At 38.8% G+C, this 14,429-nt stretch overlaps 1 protein-coding gene across 1 annotated transcript in view; it reads right to left on the bottom strand.

The window, feature by feature from the left end:
* Positions 1-14,429, bottom strand: part of MEP1B (meprin A subunit beta) — a 35,686-nt gene that overhangs the window by 15,509 nt on the left and 5,748 nt on the right. Inside the window, exons 2-6 of the mRNA XM_077192036.1 lie at positions 5,025-5,043; positions 4,789-4,839; positions 4,647-4,690; positions 3,583-3,661; positions 2,545-2,662 (exon numbers count right to left, since the gene is read on the bottom strand). Of these exons, the coding sequence (XP_077048151.1) occupies positions 2,545-2,662; positions 3,583-3,661; positions 4,647-4,690; positions 4,789-4,839; positions 5,025-5,043 (311 nt within the window). The remainder of the gene's footprint in view (positions 1-2,544; positions 2,663-3,582; positions 3,662-4,646; positions 4,691-4,788; positions 4,840-5,024; positions 5,044-14,429) is intronic.

Genomic DNA, 14,429 nt, shown 5'->3' with positions numbered 1-14,429 from the left:
CATGGCACTCCAGAGCAATGGGCACATAGAATCCTGTGTCTTCTGGAGGGGAGAAAGGAGAAGAAAGTCTCAGCCTTCCCCAGGTGTGTGAGAGCTATGTTGCCTGTTACTCAATGCTTCCTGCATTGCTATCAGAGGCTGGAGGAACAGGGAAATACTTGCTCTGACTAATCCCACCATCCCCCTTTTGGGGCTGTAAACAGACACACGCCATCAGTTGCAGTGATGCCACTTATTTCAGGCACATTTTTGTACTAATGTCCTGCTACTAATTTTCTTCCCAAGTATCACAGATCACCAATATCAGCTCACAGACACCCTGACTTACCAGCACCAAGCTGGAGAGCCAGGGATCTGTGTCAATCTACTCCTGCATGGATTCCCTTTGTCATGTGCAACAGTGGCAAAGAGCTGAAGCACTCTCCCAGGAGTGCCCCATGAAAATCCATGTGGAAATACTAGAGATGATGTTTATCCTCCGTGGTCTGTTAATTATTTGATTCTACCACACCATGTTAGCTTTCCTGCTGAATGAATCCTGCTCTTCATGAGAACAGTAAGGTGAAATGGCACATCCATTGCAGGTTTCCAGACTCCTCTGTGAACTTTGCAGCCAATCTGATTATCCTGCATTTCTGTAATTCACAATTACATACCTCATGTGTTTTGCTCAGCACACAGGCAGGAGCTAACATAATACTGGTAGTAGCCAAGGTGAATGATAGATAAAGAATGTGTACAGGGAGAGGGCTCTTTGGGCAGAGCCTTGATACACTCTGTTCATACACCAGAGACTACAAATGCATTTTTACACAGGGCAGTCAATACAACAAAAGACAGCTGGCTTCTTTTGTGGCTGATTTAATTTGAATTCAAAAGGGTAATCCAAACGAGGACTTTTGGCTTACTTCAAATCCTTTTGACACAAAAGTTCTCCCACATTCCTCTCTTTTATAGATGCAAGCCAAAATCAGAAAGGCAAAGATGTGATTTATCAACCTTTACTTGAAGTGGTAAAATTTTGTGTTGCCAGGAGCTTTGTGTGCCTCTCTGCACTGTACCCTCTGGGCTGAGGTCTTTAGTCAGCAGATAGAAGAGTCCTAATTGATTTTAAAAACTCCAAAGTATTAGGAACAGCAGAGCAAAAATGGGTTGGTTTACCCAGCTTACACCCATTACACCAGAAGTAAGGGATGGCCTGAAATGAAAGGAGTTCATTCAGGGTCAGTCCTGATTTCTTTGTACAACCCAAGATGACTCACTGAAAGTGGATGGACCTTTTCAGGAGACTGCACCATTTAGCTCCAATCTTTTAAAAAGTTCTGCTGTGGATATGTCAGCTAAGGTGATGGAAACACTTCAGGGCAAGCCACACACCAGACCGTGAGGGCAAGATATACTATCCAACTAGATGGATTTATCTTCTTCATCACCATGACTCATCTATTTTTAATAGACATATAAATGAAACATTGCACAGAGGCCTCCTACTTGCCATAGGCTAAATATTGTGGTTCTTTTTCAGGTACAATTATTAGCAAATTCAATGCATATTTTAGGGGATGAAGGATTACGAAATTCAGCTACATGGGTTTTCCATTTAGCTCAAAAAGCTGGAGTCATTAGCACAGGAAAATGCATTGCTCCCTGAGTCTCCAATTATACATCTTTTAGAGCTGAGTTTCAGTGTCATGTGTACAGCATGAACAGCAGCAAATACAAAGAGCCAGACACCAAAGAAATTTTGAAACAATTATCTGCTATGAATATCTCAGAACAACCCAAAGGGAAAGAGAAACATTTTTATTATCAGAAAATCTTCCCATTTATGAATGCACTCTTATATCAGGAAATGAATTTCTGAAAGCAAATTTCCTCACCAGGCTATCAAGTTCTCCCTGTTCTCCTTTTCTATAAGAGAAATGGTTCAGCACAGAGTGAAGAATATATTTGTTCTTGTTGCACTGTTTTGACAGAGAATGTCTTAGAAGGAAAGAAGTTGGGGCAATTTTGACTTCTTTACTGGAGTCTTATTTTGCAATATTTAAGATGAAATAGCATGACTATTCATCAAAAGAGGTAAATAAAGTAAAATATCAGCAAAATATCTCAGTGCTGCACAGCGTTTAAAAATATTGTTCTTTTATCTGAATGCTCATATGGAGTTGTTCAAGTGCATTTCCATTGTTACAGTCAAATAAATTCATTGCCCCACAGTGAGAACTGTCACATTTCTCCTTGGTTTTTCTTTTCCCCTAGAAGCCAAGGTATACTAGGAATGACCAGCTGAAAGTAATACTCCATATATCCAAAGATCAGTCAAGAACACAATTGCTTTGTTTCAGATATCTTTTACCATGTCCAGTAAAATATCTCTTATAGAACTTGATATCTTACATTTAAGAATAAATATCAGGACTGGGAAAATGGTGACAACAAAAATGTAAAGTTATGACCAGATATATGAATTTTAGGTTGAATACTGGCCATGAGAATAGTCTGAAAGCAAGCATAATTAAAGTTATTTTTAATTGCTTCTCTTACCCACTTCCTTTGAACACAGATATGTAATTCTTCTCCCCTTCCCAAGGCTTGAAGTCAATGCAGGTTTTCAGTCGATACCGCTCAAATGCCTTGAGGATGACTCCCTTAGCATTCATTTCTGCAAAGCAAACAGTGTTCTTGTCAATACTGAACAGAAAGATTTCTACCATTATCCATGTGGAGTAAGTCCCAAGGTGGCTCTTGCTCCAGCAATCTTTGATCAAAATAAACAGATTTTTTGTTTTATTAAAACCAAAGGGGGGACCTAAAAAACATAAATTAGGGTCTTGCAACACTGTATCTTGCTCTTGTTTTGCTCCTGTGTAATTTTTCTTTGGTATTTTTGTATCAAATATGACATGATGAGTATATAGAAGGGTACTGTGGGGGGGAGGTTAATTTTGTAGATTCTTTCATTTATTTTTTGAGATTTATGTAAACAAGTATTAAATAGATAGGAAATTAAGACTTCACATTTTACCTAGTACAGAATTCAGGCTACAGATCCCTCACTGATTTTCTCCAGGACTTGAATTCTTCCGACTGTATCTGTGTTATCTCCTCTAAGCAACTTGCATAGTTTCAACACAAAGATTTAAAGGATGGGGTCAAATTATGATGTGTCTCTGACTCACACAGGGGACTTGGCAATATACCACTGCCAACTGTCCGTCAGAATGCCATTTTGCCCTCACTGCTGGAAATTATATAAATGGCCAGGTAAGCTTCCTGTCCTTAAAAATGTCTTCAGCGCCCTCTTTTCACCTCTGCTTTGTAGAGTTTCACATCTCAGACACAAGATTTCAAAACCAAAACAATCTGCTGGGCCGTAGCAGGGTAATCATTCAAGAAAGGAGGTGAGAGCCAGCTCTGATCCCAAGATTATAAATCCTGTTTGTGCACACTCAGCCCCACTCCTGCTGTGGGAAAGGGCCTGCTCTAGATTAAGAGTGGAAAGGACACCGCAGAAGCTTTATCAACCTGTGTTGAACAGTTCAACAACACAACATATAGACATTGTGAAGGGCAATACTGTACCCAGGCTGTCCTCAAGGACATAAGGGATAACATGGGGCCACCGATACTTGTCACCAATGATGGAGTTTCGATCCTGTATCTAGAAAGAAAACATGCAGTCCTCAGTAAAAAGGGATTTAGCATCAGGGACCACAATAATGCTAAAGCAAGCCTACAATTCCAAGTAAGAGGTAGAGGAAAACAACGAGCTCAAAACCCTCAAAAGATTACTCAGAGGTCTGAGGCTTGGGTTTGAAATCCCTTCATGCCCTTCTACTGGTGTCTTCAACTTCTGCTGCATTTTCTCCATAGAAATTACCCAAGCTTTTGATGCATGTGCACAGGACTTTCTGCTCCTATGGGAAGCCTTAAGATCTAAAGTCCTGAAAACTGTACAGAGATTAATAGTTTTGTAATTTTTCATAATGCAAGCATTTGTTTCTGTACCTTTAGCAAGTGCTGTCCTTGCTTTCAGAGACATATTCAGCATATCCTCCAAAAGGGAGAGTAAAAGACTATTTTCAGACTACTTTCAGAGTGCAAGACACATTGGGGGTTTCCTACTAGATATGTTTGAGATGTAAATGTAATTTTTTTTTCATTGATCAGATAAGGATACTGGCCAGATGCCTTAAAATGTGATATTAGATATCTAAATGTTTCATTGGTTTTAGTCAATCTACTTACAGGATGAAGGTTTTGCAGCGCTGCTCAGTAAATTTAACTGGCTCAGAATATTGTACAGATAAACAAAGAATTCTTTTTATACAAGCCTGCCTGGATGATGATCAGTGCTGCCTAATCTCTTAAAAGTGACAATGTAAAAAAGGAAACAAGAAGCTAATAATACTGATCTAATCACTGATGAGATCTCATGCTGGATAATGTTTCTGCAAATGCTGTTGACTCCTTTACTGTCTATGACATTTTGTAGAATTCCATCCCCAATCATCTTCAGTTTATTGTTACAAAAACAGCATTTATTGTTTGTAAGAGCAGGATGCATCTATTATTTCCATGCCAGTGATACTTTACATTTAAGTCAATGACATATTTTTGGCTTTGTATTTTATATTTGAACTCACCACAGGAAGTTTGATGTCTCCCTCAAAAAGGTCTAGTCCTAAAGCTAAAGGAAAGAGGAGATTAACATTCAGTTATGGTATTGATCTGTAACTACTACAATGAAAATTTTTTTTTAAAAATTGAGACTGAATTTTGAAAAACCTTCATTTATGTCGAAGATGTCCTGATCAATTCCTCCATCTAGGTCTATTTCTGAAAAATAAAAAGACAAGTGAGGTAGGACATTAGCCCTTGCTGTTATCTTTATGAAGTGTGAAAATTAATGCAATAACAATAACAGTAATTATAAATCTGTGTCTGTCGTAGCCATGTTTATGAGCAGCTGGTTTTGTTGACTGCCTCCTGTGCATACAAATAGATCTCTAAACAGAACTCACCAGTTGTCTCTGGAGCAGGCTGGGGAGGGGAAAGAAAAAAAGATATTATTAGAAAGGCAGATAATGAAATGCAGCTCGCGTTACTTTGTCAACAGTATTAGAGATGTGATTCAAGCTCAACTGACAGCACTTAGCACATGGCTTTGTGTTGGACTGACTGCACCTACTGCCTCCTCATTTGACTGGAAATCTGTATTTGCTGGTGTGGCAGCTTTGTGCCCTCCCCACCTCAGGGTGCCCAACAAGTAATTCAGCCAGTACTGCTTCTGTGCAGGTTTCACAGCTGCTTTTCTCTCACAACTCAGGTAGTACTAAATTGTCCTACACAAATGGGAAAAAAAGGAGCCTCTTATTTCTGTGGAATCAAGCATTGCTACTAGTCAGCAGCTCTGCAGAGCCCTGTGGAAGCTATGATGAACTTCCCATCACGAATGTGAAGACTGGGGGATAGAATGAGTGGTCTGGTGTTACCCAGTGAGGCTTTGAAGGACTGGGTACACAGCCCAGGTCACCTCAGCCCCAGTTCAGTGCCCTCTCTGGACTCCCTTTACCTGAGTAATAACAACTCAAACAGTCCCTTCACAACATGGAGAATCCACTGACCATAATGAGATAAAGTGACATATGATAAGATATACATAGAACAATTTCCTTGGCATAACATTCCTATAGAATCTAAGTTCTTTTATTTAACTGGACACTTCATTTTTGGACTGCCTTGGACATACTTGACATAACATTACACAACTATTTCTCACATAGTGAATAAAATCATGAAGAGCCTTTCTAAGCAATCGTCTCTGGGTGTCTTGTATGTTTGAATAGAAGTTCACAAACTGAAGATAAAAGAAAAGACATCCTTGTATTCTAAAAGAAATGTAACAGCAATTCTGGAAAAAAGTGTGGGATTTTTACTTTTTTTGTTTTACCACAGTTTTCCCCCTGTATTTCTTTCTCCATATAAATAATTTATTTTCTGTACATGCAGCTTTGCATGTAGGACTTCTTTGTCCAGTGTGATAAGCATCTGCAACTTCCACTAGAAGTAATGAACAATACAAAATCAGAATACTGAAAAGCAGCAAAAATCAAGTCCATGCAGTCCCTAGAAAAATTAATTGTGATAATCTCTAGTATCTGTACAATGTGTAAGACAACCAGAATATTCAAGAGAGATTCAAATGCACATGTTCTTCTAGACCTAAGTTTCAACACATAATGATGGGAACAATTTTGAGGGAAACAACTGTGAACCCTAAAACTGACTCCATATAAAAATTTTAACCAAACACAGAAAAAAAATCCTACCTCCCATGAAATTTCAAGGTTCAGAAAGAAAGCTTTGAAATTGTCAGAATGTCCCATTTTAGCTTCATAATGAAAGATTAATTTTAATCTGAAATTACTGTCTTTTAGAAGCTTCAGCAAATGTCAGAAAAAAAATATTATAAATACAAAGACCAGAAATCTCATTTTATGATTCACCTGAACTAAAATTCCCTCAGGGTGTTGCTTCACAGTTTTTGTCAGATTTTGATCATTTAATTTCATTACCTAAGAGATGAAAACCATTTTTTGCCAAACCAAATGGAGGCTGTAATTTCTATGTTTAAGAAACATAATTTCTAATTGGTATCAGCTGGCACAGCAAACATTTAGTAGCTAACTGTTCTATAAGCAGCCAAAGTTTTTAATCAGCTTCTCCTGCTTCCTTTTTCTATTTTTAATCAAACTACCACTCAAGTATGTCCTTGTCCAGTCTAAACCTGACCCTGACCAAGGTCAGTCTAACCAACCTTTCAGGTCAGTTACAGAAAACACTGAGTGGAATCTGTTTCCTGACTGAATTTGTCCTGGAACAGCCCTGCTTCAGCACTTTGCATTTTTGGAAGTTTTTAAATTTGTCAGGTTTTAAGAATGGTGACTCTTAAAAACCCAGTATCATTGCAGAAAAGTGACTGACTCCATTGAAAAACTGGTTTCAGAGCTGGGCAGATGCAAATGCTGAAGGATTGATATTGATCTGACATTTCAAAATTAACTGGTATCATTCAGGTTTACATTGATACATGAGCAATAAGGATGGGGACTTTAGAAAGAAAACCCCACAAGTGTATACGCATACAGCTTAATAACTGCAGATATCTTGTTCAGACAAACCATCCATATATCTGAAATGTCAATAGACTCCTCCTACATTTTGAAGTTTCATAGCACATATATCATACCATTACACTTTGTTATCCCTGCATAAGACAATTCATTATCAGTGTGCATAAAACAGTATTTACATTTTCAAGTTTTGAAATGAAGGTGCAGCTTGTAAAACAAGTTGCAAGTACATGGGCAAAGTGTGCAACACATGTTTTAAAGGCTTCATTTGCTTTTAAACTCCCACTCACACAGATTTCTTGGGAAAAAAAAAAGTACCAGTAATGTTTGCAATATTAAAAAATTAAAATCACATTATTGCATTTTATGTTAAAAATTATTGATGGAGGAGAAGAATCACACCCATATATCCTGAATCCCCTTATAACCATTAATGGTGAGTAAAAAAATCTGCAGTTCCAATAACTATAAACAAGAATGTACTCATATCTACTAACCAGAAAGTATAACTGTCCTAAAGGTACAAACTGGGTAACTCTTGGAAAAGCTCCTCTAGCAACAGCAAAAGCTCACAAACTGAGATCAGCAGCTAAGTACAGTGGTATTTTTTTGTGCACAAATCAAAATGTGAGTCCATGGCTGAACAATACCAAATGCAGCAATTCAGTGAAATCCAGGCTGGTCCTCAGTGTCTGAAAACTGCCACTGAATGTTTTATACTAATGGAATCCCTTCTATCACATGAAAGATTAATTTTTAATCTGAAATTACTGTCTTTTAAAACCTTCAGCAAACGTCAGAAAAAAAAATTGTAAATACAAAAGGCCAGAAATCTCATTTTATGATTCACCTGAACTAAAATTCACTCAAGGTGTTGCCACTGTGTTACTAACAAAACTAGGGCTTTCCTCCTGTGAATCTCCACTGCAAAATACTCTGTTTCAAAAGCTTCATCTCTGCATACAGGTATCACTTGTTCACATGGCAGTGACTTTGGTCTCAATACCAGCCTGAAAGTATTGTAAACACACAACAAATACACAGTTCATAGTCTTGTGCAGAGGAAGGCTGTGTTAGCTGAAGTGTGCCAAAGAGGAATCTAATTTAATCCAATCTACACGTATACAAATTACTGATCATTTTTAATATCAGTCCCTAGTTTAGGACATGGACAATGTGTGAATTAAAACATTCTAATGGTTGGTTAAACCACTTGTGAGGGCACATTTAACTGACAAAAAATTCAAGTGCGTCTTGGACAGGTGGGAAACATCTCACCTATTGTAATCATGTAAAAATCAGGTAAAGGGACTCAGACATCAAGCAAGAAACAAATGGATAATTCTTATGTGCCAAGAATATCTATGGCACCACCATGATGCCCTGGCATCACCATAAGATTATCCACCTCACCCAGCCTGGACATCTATTCAGATGGAATATATTCATCTAGTTTGGATGAGACACCTAACTTACCACTGATTTTTCCAGACTATATTATTATAGTATCGGCATGCAGAAATTTGAAATTAGCTCTTCCGGGCCATAGAATACATGGAAATGAAATAATTAGCCCTGGTGGTCAGAAGCCCCTCCCTCACAAGAGATCTAGTTTTTAGGAATCAGTTTGATGTCAGGTAACTTCTGCATCTTAGTAACACCTGTATCACCTACCATAGGCTTTAACAAAGCCTGCAGTGGAATCCAAACAACACTGAGGTTTGAGTTTCCAAAAGACTGGGGCAGAGGCACAGGTAGTGGGAATAGTAGGGAAGGATGGGATTGGAGTGATGGGGAATACAGGAGGACTATGGGAAAGTTTGGAATGTGAGGCTGAGAGTTTAATTTAGGGAGATGTATGAGCACGTGTCAGTGGACAGGAAGAAGGCAAGGCTGCCACAGGTTATGCTGTATAACTTTGATAATGTTATTGCACTTAGGTCGTGTCATAAAAAAATAATGCCTTACTCTGTAGATTGCCCTGAAGATACAAACAGCTGAAACAAACGTTCATGAACCTTTCGGGTTTTGTTCTCTGAGCTAATTATATTGTGCTTCACCAAAAGTTCCTGACCTCTACAACAAAGCCTCCCAACATAAGAAAAATGCTACATTTCACTAAAAAAGACAGGTAATATCAAAATCTCAGCTGTTACTTTTTGACCTGAGATATTTCAGCTGGATTGGAGGAACAGGGAGCAGTCATTTCCAAGTATATCCAGTGGCTAAAAAGGCATAAATTCCAATATCAATTATATTGTGCTGTAGTAAAAACCAACCAACCAACCAAACGAACAAACAAACAAAAAAAAAAACCACCCCAAAACAAACAAAAAACCAAACCAAAACTAAAAACCTACAAAAAACCCACAAAACAACAACAACAACAACAACAAAAAAGCCAAAACACTCAGACATGGAATTTCAGAATTGAAATAAATTTCAATTCTGAAATTCCAGAATTGGAATTGAAATAAATTTCAGTTCTGGATTTTAACCTCAGCCTTGTTGTTCTGGTGACTTGGAATACTAGGGGACATTTTGCTTAGTTGGGGAACACAAGGTAATCTCTTTCCATGTATAGGCAAATCTATGAAAAATAGCAACACTAAGACCCCAAGGAAACAGGAAGCAGAAATCATTTATCTCTCCATGCAGACAACAAGAAAATTATATTGATTCTGCAAAATAATAAATAAGTCTTTTCCTCTCAAGCTCATCTTAAGGTGCATTATTTTCTCAGTCTTTTGTTTTCTTACCAGACTCCAGACCACCTGAAGAAGAAGACAGGTTAGAAGCCCAGGCACAGAAAACAAGCCCATGTTGTTCTCCAGTCTATAGTTGTGTGGACAGAATTTTACACCAAGTTGGTATTTAAGATAGTAAATATCATAAATCAAAACCTTTGTCCTCTCAACAGCGATTAACTCACCTTACCTATCTTTTTCTTGTTGAGTAAGCATATCATTGTCAAGTAAGTCCATCATTACTGTATTGCAATAACTAAAGAAACATTTTAATTCTTTTTAAGAACTGCCGTGAGAAAAAGTGTCAGAGAGAAACTGAAATTTTCTCATTGTGTTTTTAAGGACTGGGAGAAGTTGCCCAGAGAAGTTGTGGAATTTGTCTCCTTGATGACAATCAAAACACAACCAGACAGAGATCTGAGTGACCTGCTGCAGGTAACCCTGCAGCACAACTGCAGGGGAATTGAACTAGATCCTCAGAGGTGTCTTTCCACCTCAGTCGTTCTGTGATTCAGAGAATAAAGCTGGCACTAAAACCTTTTGAACAACAGAAAACTAGCAGGACTCGTGGCAAGACATTAATATATTAATAATTGTACATTTTTTGACAGAAATTGAAAATGAGAAATGTGTGTGCATAAAAAAAAATCTGTCAGCAACATAATTTCAGCATTCTGCTTTTGGAAAAGGCAAAGCTGTTTCTATTGTTGATATATGTGAGACACTGCATTTATCACTAGTGTAAATAATGGCATCCTTCTGGATTACTTAAACATTCCATTCAAATGAATTTTTCAACTGTCAGTACCATTCTACTGTCCCCACTGTCTGTGACTCTTAAGTATTTCTTTCAACTTTACCCATCTCTTCTACTTCCTAGCTCTCAGCGAGTGCTGGGATTGCCACAGCTTCTTATGCTTAAACTGCAGGTACTTATGATAATTGTATGGTCAGGCTTTCCTAAACTTTTACTTTGCCAGACCAACTACTTGTATAGGCCAACACAAAAATAAAGAGTGGCATTTAGATTTTTTTATTGTAAATTCAGACTCACGAAATTATTATATCAAAATTAATAACATGTTGCATCCTATTTTAACTATCGGAGCTGATAAGAAAGATCCTAAGTAATGAGGACACCTAAGCTGTTTATAGCTGCTCAGATCCATACTTTTTTCATCAATGCTAATGCATTGAGAAGCAGCAGTTGTAGATATTGTTGCTCTTATAATGGTATGGTCTTTTTCTATGAAAGCAACTAAATATTTTAATTCCCTACTCACCAATAGTGATGGTGTCAATTGTTCTGAAATCAGTGTCGTTTGGCAGGTCGAAAAGCTCTTTTGTCAAAATTTCTTCTGCAAGTTCAGCAGGCCTTGAATTCTGCATGTTGTCATCTCCAGCTGCTGGGAGATGATTGGTACGGGTTCTGGAGGATGCCCGTGCACAAAAACCCCTGAAACCCAACTCAGATTGCAAAGCAGAATTGTTTTTATTACATGCAATACCAAATAATACATACCAACCCCTGGATTTTTTGGAAAGCCGCTGAGCAGGAGAAGGAGATGGAGCATGGTGCTCAGGTGGGAGGGGCAGGCAGGCACTGCACCTTCAGGAAGTCCCCTGGATCAAAATGCATGCATCTTGTCCTCTTCAGCCTGTCCACTCCAGAACCACACCTCATATCTCCTCCTCTTGGAGTGGAATTTTTCCAGTTACGACATCATCTCACACTTGGCCAGAGTATGAGATGAGGCCACAACAGCTCATGATACCACCTCCATGCTAACAACAGCTCTATTGTACATTGTTCTTCTTTCAGGTTAAGTTCCCAACACATTGTTTCTCTTAAGGGTCAAATTCCCACCAGTTAAACAATAAGGATTTCTTCATTGCCTTTTCTTCATTATCTGGTCGACGTGCCCAGCAGCAGAACAAACATGGCAGGGCCTTAGTCATGACTTTGGTCCCTGACACATGCGACCACATGATCCGTGTTTGGAACATGTCAATACTCCACCATACCAACAACAGTACAATGCAACATGCTATTTATTGAAGATCAGTTCAATGAAACTAAACTAGGAATACAACAAATAATACATAGAAACCAAATACTTAAGGCACAAAGTAATACTAATCCCTTCTTCAGCCAATTCCAAACCCATGTCCCTCCAGCAAACGGATTCCAACTGGTGTGTTCTGCAAGTTGTTGAGTAAGTGTCCATAATTCCTGTAGTTGTGCATGGACAGAGTTAGAATGGTCATTTAAGTTTATACAACACAATGCTCATGTGTTAAAAATCAATTGCTGCTCGATTTTGTAGTGTAGCATGTTTAATGCTGTCTACAATAATTAACAAATCAGATATAGCTGTGCTGGTAGTATTGCTAAACTTTGCTAACCAGCAACTAACTCCATCCAGGCTCATGAGGGCTTGTGCACTTGCAACCCCAGGAGCCAACAAAGAGGCAGTGATTGTCTTGGTAGTGTTCTAGAATTTAGCTGTATCTCTGTAGCCAGGAGTAAAAGCATGTGTGCTCTCAGTATGACAGTGTTGAGTTTGGTTTCGTTGGATCCATACTGAAGTTATTATATTTGGAAATAAGAGGGTTAGTTTTCTTAACTGACAAGGAAATTTACTTGCCATTGGCACTCTGGCCTAGGCTCAGATCCCGCAGATTAAGACAATACCTTGTGGGAATTGCATACATGTACTGAAACTCAAGGTTAGCTGTGCTGTGGTTGAATTATTATGGCATGAAGTATTTTAATACAATGGTGGCGTAGACCCACCAAGTTATAGGGCTATTTCTTGTGCTAATAAATTTAAAGGCGGTACAACTATCTGCATTCAAGATGCCTGAAGTCCACAGCTCCTCTGAGGGTAAAGCAGGGTATTTCCTGAGGCGGCACAGTTGTTGCCAGAACCCAGTAGCCAGACAGGCCACAGGTGCAGGGGTGCTGTTACATAAATGTTGCAGCTCATGGACAGTGAGAGGGACATGGATCAGCCACATTGTGAATGTGTTCTGAGCCACAGCGGTGCTGAGGCATCATAAAGTCTGGCCGCCTTAGCCAGAGTCACCCTAGATGTCTTTTCCAAGGGGAGTATAAGTCTGAGGTACCCTGTTAAAACATAAACAGAAGAAAAGTCACCTCCCCACCCCTTCTCCTACTCCCACCTGTTACTTCCACTGCAGAACTGTTTAGCAGGTACTCAGCACCAGTGCTGTTTCCCTGGAATGATAATATTAACCTGCTTTGCTTCTGCTGCTATCACCTCAGCAGCTGTAGGACCAGGTTCCATGGGGGCTTGATACTCTACCTTTGCATCTCAAAAGTAAAACTTGAATGGATAGGGAGGGCACAATCCAAAAGAAAATTGACCCAATAGTTCCACTGGGGAGCATATGAGTAGAAGGAGTGGTGTTCCTAATGCCTAAAGTGAGTGGATGTTAGTTTTCCTATCGTTTAAAACAGTGCAACTATAGAATAACTCCACTGAAACAAAGGTAAAATAAACTTTAAAACCAAACTATATACATCTGAAAATGTCTCTTCTTTTCTCATCCTTCCTCTACACAAAGAGGCTTTTAATCAGGAGGATTTTAGTTTTATCCAAAGGCATCCAGCCCATATGCGCCAAAACCATCCCACAATGATAACCAAAGGACAGTCAGTAAGGACAATAGGGAGTGTTGTTTCAACATTGGCATACACTGTGAAGGAGAGGAAAGATAACTTCCAGAACAACAGTTTTATTCAACAATGGTGAGAAATATGAACTGAGTTTTGTTTTAAATCAATAGTGAAGGCACTTCAGTATAATATTACAAATAATAAAAATAGAAAAAGTATGAAAATGACTTAAAGTGATAATTATAAGTAAAGTAATATTACTAAAATGATAGATCAAGCTATGGCAAATATTTTTTAATTTTCTTGTGCTGCTCTAATTGTCCCTGTGGATAGGCTAATGATCAAGGCTATGGAAACAGCAGAAGTGATACTTTTCAGACCATGTGAAACTTGGTGATATGCATTAGAAGCACTAACAACTCCAGAAAACTGCTGTAGGAGCTGGGTGTTCAGCTCTGTATCCTGCAATACCCCAGGTATGACATCATATCTTTCAGCAGATGAACTACATCACTCCGGGACCTCAGCGGACAGGTTCACATTGTGCTTAGCTCCTTGACAATTTCCCAGGTAGAGGTCACCTACCTACCTTGCTCTCCAGCTCTCCTTTGAAGGAACCCAGCTAGGTCTGTTCACACCAGAGCACGAGGGCAGCTGTGGATAGCTCACTGCCAACCCTTCCTAAACAATAGCATGGACCAGCCTGTACTCTGCAGGCTCTGCTCAGTGTAGTTCTCCAGCACTATTGCAAAAAAACTCACTTTCTTTTCTGTCATACTTCAGAACTTGCAGCACATACTTTAAGATTCATATAATGAAACCTCCACTCCAAATGACTGAAACAAGTTACATGATACACTTTGATTGGAAAAACACATAAAAAATAGCAACTTGTAAGGTTGC

The sequence above is a fragment of the Agelaius phoeniceus genome, chromosome 1, assembly GCF_051311805.1.
Source record: "Agelaius phoeniceus isolate bAgePho1 chromosome 1, bAgePho1.hap1, whole genome shotgun sequence".
In the NCBI taxonomy this organism is placed as follows: domain Eukaryota; kingdom Metazoa; phylum Chordata; class Aves; order Passeriformes; family Icteridae; genus Agelaius; species Agelaius phoeniceus.
The sequence above is the reverse complement of the archived record's forward strand: the minus strand, read 5'-3'. Positions and strand labels throughout refer to the sequence as shown.